This window comes from Lucilia cuprina, chromosome 2, assembly GCF_022045245.1.
Source record: "Lucilia cuprina isolate Lc7/37 chromosome 2, ASM2204524v1, whole genome shotgun sequence".
Taxonomy (NCBI): Eukaryota; Metazoa; Arthropoda; class Insecta; order Diptera; family Calliphoridae; genus Lucilia; species Lucilia cuprina.
In genome coordinates, this window is record NC_060950.1 from 62273759 (window position 1) to 62280520 (window position 6762).

At 34.3% G+C, this 6762-nt stretch overlaps 1 protein-coding gene across 1 annotated transcript; it reads right to left on the bottom strand.

Moving 5' to 3' along the window:
* Nucleotides 1-706: 706 nt before the first annotated feature.
* Nucleotides 707-6762, bottom strand: LOC111684888 (WD repeat and FYVE domain-containing protein 3). Its single transcript, XM_046956712.1, has 10 exons — nt 6631-6762; nt 6459-6562; nt 6095-6395; nt 3594-4205; nt 3343-3529; nt 3073-3279; nt 2906-3007; nt 2697-2831; nt 1008-1122; nt 707-786 (listed from the first exon to the last, which is right to left on the bottom strand). Exons 1-10 carry the CDS (start codon nt 6652-6654, stop codon nt 729-731), a joined length of 1845 nt encoding a protein of 614 aa, XP_046812668.1. The 5' UTR covers nt 6655-6762; the 3' UTR covers nt 707-728.

Genomic DNA, 6762 nt, shown 5'->3' on the forward strand with positions numbered 1-6762 from the left:
GAACTAGAACTGAACTAGAACTGAACTAGAACTGAACTAGAACTGAACTAGAACTGAACTAGAACTGAACTAGAACTGAACTAGAACTGAACTAGAACTGAACTAGAACAGAAGTAGAATAGAACAGAAGTAGAACTGAACTAGAACTGATAGAATGTCTACGAAAATTTCTCTATTTTTATAGAAAATTTACGAAATTTTTTTATATTAAATCTACGAAAATCTCTCAATTTTAATTACGCAATTATTTAGAGAGAGTCTAAGTAATTTTTCGATTTTTGCAGAAAATCGACAAATATGTATATATAGGGAAATCTAAGAATTCACTTTATGTTTATAGAAATCGATCAAATCACCTTTTAAATAAAATATATGTCATGGACAATTTCTATTGTTTATAGTTAAAACTTTTGAAATTGGACATAACGGATGTGACGGTTTTGACTTGATTACGTTTTTAATAAATTAATAGAATCAAGCAGAAAATTGATGAGATTATATTATGGTCAGACAATGTTGGCTCAAACTTTAATTATATAAGAATTTGTTAAAAAAAAGCGTATTAAAATTAAATCTACGAATTTTCAACGATTGTTAGTAAAACGATTAAGTATGTAAATTCTATAAGAAACGAACAACTTTTTTTCATATATAAAAAACATGCTTTAAAAATTTGTGTTAATAGTTTAACAACTAAAATTTTTACCACCTTTGAAAATATTACATTTTCAAGAAAAATGCTCAGTAAAGGATAAAATTCGCGAAAGTCTAACTTCTTTGGGACGCCTAAAATAGAATAAATATAAAAATTTCAGTAAACAGGTCTAAATATAAGACAAAATAAAACCATTTTCAGAGAATGTTTAGTCATAACTAGTATATGGATACTATTGAATACAATTTCACAAAAATTCAATAACGTACAATAGCTTTGTTCGTTAATAGTATTATTTTGGTTTTTGTTTGTGTTTAGAAATAAAGTATTTTATTAATTGTTTGTAACTTACTTAACATGACACTTAACACATTGATCGGCTCCCTCATCCTTTAGCCAATGATCCGCCACACCCCGTCCTGGTTGTTCCGTAACACACCACGAATAAATGCGACCGCGGGCATCACCTAAAATGAAAGCAAAAAGTTAATTTTACTGCAATTATTAAAAATATCTGAACTATAACTAGAAAAGAACAGAACTAGAACAGAACCAGAACTGAACTAGAACTGAACTAGAACTGAACTAGAACAGAACTAGAACAGAACTAGAACAGAACTAAAGCAGAACTAGAACAGAACTAGAACAGAACTAGATCGAACTAGAACTGAACTAGAACTGAACTAGAACTGAACTAGAACTGAACTAGAACTGAACTAGAACTGAACTAGAACTGAACTAGAACTGAACTAGAACTGAACTAGAACTGAACTAGAACTGAACTAGAACTGAACTAGAACTGAACTAGAACTGAACTAGAACTGAACTAGAACTGAACTAGAACTGAACTAGAACTGAACTAGAACTGAACTAGAACTGAACTAGAACTGAACTAGAACTGAACTAGAACTGAACTAGAACTAGAACTGAACTAGAACTGAACTAGAACTGAACTAGAACTGAACTAGAACTGAACTAGAACTGAACTAGAACTGAACTAGAACTGAACTAGAACTGAACTAGAACTGAACTAGAACTGAACTAGAACTGAACTAGAACTGAACTAGAACTGAACTAGAACTGAACTAGAACTGAACTAGAACTGAACTAGAACTGAACTAGAACTGAACTAGAACTGAACTAGAACTGAACTAGAACTGAACTAGAACTGAGCTAGAATTGAACTAGAACAGAACTAGAACAGAACTAGAACAGAACTAGAACAGAACTAGAACAGAACTAGAACAGAACTAGAACAGAACTAGAACAGAACTAGAACAGAACTAGAACAGAACTAGAACAGAACTAGAACAGAACTAGAACAGAACTAGAACAGAACTAGAACAGAACTAGAACAGAACTAGAACAGAACTAGAACAGAACTAGAACAGAACTGGAACAGAACTAGAACAGAACTAGAACAGAACTAGAACAGAACTAGAACAGAACTATAACAGAACTAGAACAGAACTAGAACAGAACTAGAACAGAACTAGAACAGAACTAGAACAGAACTAGAAGAGAACTAGAACAGAACTAGAACAGAACTAGAACAGAACTAGAACAGAACTAGAACAGAACTAGAACAGAACTAGAACAGAACTAGAACAGAACTAGAACAGAACTAGAACAGAACTAGAACAGAACTAGAACAGAACTAGAACAGAACTAGAACAGAACTAGAACAGAACTAGAACAGAACTAGAACAGAACTAGAACAGAACTAGAACAGACTAGAACAGAACTAGAACAGAACTAGAACAGAACTAGAACAGAACTAGAACAGAACTAGAACAGAACTAGAACAGAACTAGAACAGAACTAGAACAGAACTAGAACAGAACTAGAACAGAACTAAAACAGAACTAGAACAGAACTAGAACAGAACTAGAACAGAACTAGAACAGAATTAAAACAGAACTAGAACTAGAACAGAACTAGAACAGAACTAGAACAGAACTAGAACTGAAGTAAAATTGTGTCAATTAAGTTTTCCTTGTGTCTTTATTCCTGTATTCCTGTTTTGTCCAACGTTACTTACCCACATATAAAATTTTATGATCTTTTGAAACGGTTAAAGCTGTTATGCTAGCAGGTTCAGCATTATCCTTTCGATCGTAAGCCGTATGCATGGTCAGCTTAGATCTAAACATTAATTGACGTTGCCATTTAAAACCTACAAAAATGTAACAAAAAATAGTTGGAATATTTCCTCAGAATAAAATATTCTATATGAAAATCAAAACTCACCCTTCTTTAAACAATGTTCGCCCTTATGACTGTCAATCATAACAAAACCGTCCGTAAGACTGGTATCTGATTTACTAGGTCGTATAGTAGCACGTTCTTCGTCTAAAGTCAAAAGAAATTAGATAAATTATTACAGAAATTTTATTTTATTTGCACAAATCTCATACCTTCATTATTTTTCAGGGAATTGGGATGATCTACTGTAGATGATTTAATTTCATGCAAAGATTTTGCTCCCGAAAAAGAACTTTTACGTCTTTCGGAGGTTACAGGCGGTTCACATTCCTTTTTATTGGGTTTATCAGATTGTGTTGAGTTATTCGAATGATTTGAGGCTTCAGATATGCTAGATTCAGAAGCGGATTTATGGATTTCTACAAAAAGAAAAAAACACAAAATTAGATTCCAAAAAAGCAAAATTTTAGTCGTGAGCTAACCATTTTCATCATGCGATGATATGCCTTGCATTTGTTTTATAATATCGATTTTCTTCGAATTCTCTGCATTTTTTGTTTCTTCATCCTCTTTATCGGATTGATTATCGGGATTTTCTTGTGATTTAATCTCAGCACATCTTTTGAGTTTACGTTCAATCGGTACTTGAACATATTCCAAAGACCACATCTAGCAAGAATTTAAAAATAATTAAAACAAATTTATTTAAAATCACCTTATGCCCAAAACTTACCCTTACAACACCATCTGTTGACCCGGTTATCACCACATTCTGTTGATCCCATTCACGTATCTGCGAAAAGGCCACACATAATATTTGCTGCATTCTATCCGCACTACCCACACAGGTATTAACCGTGGCCAGAGCATCACCATTTATTGACCAAACATGCAACCAAGTGGCAGAGCAGGTGGCTATATCTCCTGTTAGTTCATTTATAGCTACTGCTGCCACTACACCTACATGTCCCCTCAGTTGTCTTACAAATGTAAATCTAGCCATATCCCATACAATTGCTGTACCATCTCTAGATCCCGATACTATTACATTATAAGCAGCACTAGCTGCTAAACATGTCACAGCATCTGTATGACCGTGCAATGAGTGACGTACGGTCAGACTTTTACGATTCGCATCAAATTTCCATACCGTTATAACAGAGCTAGTGCCAGCTGTTATAATCATTTTGGAATTGGGACAAGCACAGGTTAAGATTTCTCCTGAATTTTGGGCGGCTGCTTCCGAGACAAATGAGGCACGATCAGTATCGTAAAGACCGACGCGCAGTGAATGATCAGCAAAACCCCAAGCTATGTATTTTGTATATGATGGCGGCATCATAACCTAAAAGTTATTAAAATTTTAGTGATTAAAAATGAAGCAGTTTAGTGGATGCTCAGTTGTTGTTATGTTGTAGTTCTGTTCTAATTCTGTCTTAGTTAGTTCCAGTTCAGTTCTAGTTCAGTTTTAGTTCAGTTCTAGTTCAGTTCTAGTTCAATTCTAGTTCAGTTCTAAATCAGTTCTTGTTCAGTTCTAGTTCAGTTCTAGTTCTTTTCTAGTTCTTTTATAGTTCTGTTCTAGTTCTGTTCTAGTTCTGTTCTAGTTCTGTTCTAGTTCTAGTTCTGTTCCAGTTCTGTTCTAGTTCTGTTCTAGTTCTGTTCTAGTTCTGTTCTAGTTCTGTTCTAGTTCTGTTCTAGTTCTGTTCTAGTTCTGTTCTAGTTCTGTTCTAGTTCTGTTCTAGTTCTGTTCTAGTTCTGTTCTAGTTCTGTTCTAGTTCTGTTCTAGTTCTGTTCTAGTTCTGTTCTAGTTCTGTTCTAGTTCTGTTCTAGTTCTGTTCTAGTTCTGTTCTAGTTCTGTTCTAGTTTCTGTTCTAGTTCTGTTCTAGTTCTGTTCTAGTTCTGTTCTAGTTCTGTTCTAGTTCTGTTCCAGTTCTGTTCTAGTTCTGTTCTAGTTCTGTTCTAGTTCTGTTCTAGTTCTGTTCTAGTTCTGTTCTAGTTCTGTTCTAGTTCTGTTCTAGTTCTGTTCTAGTTCTGTTCTAGTTCTGTTCTAGTTCTGTTCTAGTTCTGTTCTAGTTCTGTTCTAGTTCTGTTCTAGTTCTGTTCTAGTTCTGTTCTAGTTCTGTTCTAGTTCTGTTCTAGTTCTGTTCTAGTTCTGTTCTAGTTCTGTTCTAGTTCTGTTCTAGTTCTGTTCTAGTTCTGTTCTAGTTCTGTTCTAGTTCTGTTCTAGTTTTCTTCTAGTTCATTTCTAGTTCAGTTCTAGTTCAGTTCTAGTTCAGTTCTAGTTCAGTTCTAGTTCTGTTCTAGTTCTGTTCTAGTTCTGTTCTAGTTCTGTTCTAGTTCTGTTCTAGTTCTGTTCTAGTTCAGTTCTAGTTCTGTTCTAGTTCTGTTCTAGTTCTGTTCTAGTTCTGTTCTAGTTCTGTTCTAGTTCTGTTCTAGTTCTGTTCTAGTTCTGTTCTAGTTCTGTTCTAGTTCTGTTCTAGTTCTGTTCTAGTTCTGTTCTAGTTCTGTTCTAGTTCTGTTCTAGTTCTGTTCTAGTTCTGTTCTAGTTCTGTTCTAGTTCTGTTGTAGTTTTGTTCTAGTTCTGTTCTAGTTCATTTCTAGATCAGTTCTAGTTCAGTTCTAGTTCAGTACAGTTCAGGTCAAGTTCAGGTCAAATTCTGTTTTAGTTCTGTTTTAGTTCTGTTGTAGTTCTGTTCTAGTTCTGTTCTAGTTCTGTTCTAGTTCTGTTCTAGTTCTGTTCTAGCTCTGTTCTAGTTCTGTTCTAGTTCTGTTCTAGTTCTGTTCTAGTTCTGTTCTAGTTCTGTTCTAGTTCTGCTCTAGTTGTGTTATAGCTGTGTTCTAGTTCTGTTCTAGTTCTGTTCTAGTTCTGTTCTAGTTCTGTTCTAGTTCAGTTCTAGTTCTGTTCTAATTCTGTTCTAGTTCTGTTCTAGTTCTAGTTTTGTTCTAGTTCTGTTCTAGTTCTGTTCTAGTTCTGTTCTTTTTTGTTCTACTTCTGTTCTAGTTCTGTTCTAGTTCTGTTCTAGTTCTGTTCTAGTTCTGTTCTAGTTCTGTTCTAGTTCTGTTCTAGTTCTGTTCTAGTTCTGTTCTAGTTCTGTTCTAGTTCTGTTCTAGTTCTGTTCTAGTTCTGTTCTAGTTCTGTTCTAGTTCTGTTCTAGTTCTGTTCTAGTTCTGTTCTAGTTCTCTTTTAGTTTTGTTCTCGTTTTGTTCTAATACTTTTTGCTTTAGTTCTCTTACCTTATTTTGTTCCACGGCAAAAACAGTCTTATCCGGTTGCAATATCTGGCCCACAGGTCCTTTCAGTTCCTTAATGGGCTGTAAACTGGGCTTGAGATTATCCAAATTATGGAAGAACAAACGATCGGATTGTAAAACAGTAGTATTGCCTTGTATTAAAGCGCTAGGATCAATTAAAGTTGAATGTCTATTGCCAGACATTTTCTTGGCGGGATGGGGTTTCTTAAACAATTGTTTAGGAATCTGGCCAAAATTGTTAATGAAACCAATAGTGGCATTTTTCTTTAAAGGATCATCGATACTGAAAAATAAAATTAGTTCGTTAAGCAAAATTTTTCATAGAAAAGTTTTACAAAAAAATTACTTGTAAATATCCACATTGCCCTCATAGAAGAGGTGATGGAAAACATTAACAGCTTCTACAGCGGCAGGTCCTTGTTGTTTGTGGCCAAATATTAAATCGATCCACTAGTTTTTAAAATAAAGAAAATTGAATTAAAATTTCGTTTTTAAAAAATATTTATGTTTCAACTTACCAGAATGTAAATTTTGACTAACATAATCACATTCCAAGGCACTGCGATGTAACCTTATAAACTCTCTAGGGTCTTGTTTAGCCCAGGGCGGCAATATAACATTATTTAAAGTTTCACCATTTTGTTTGGTAC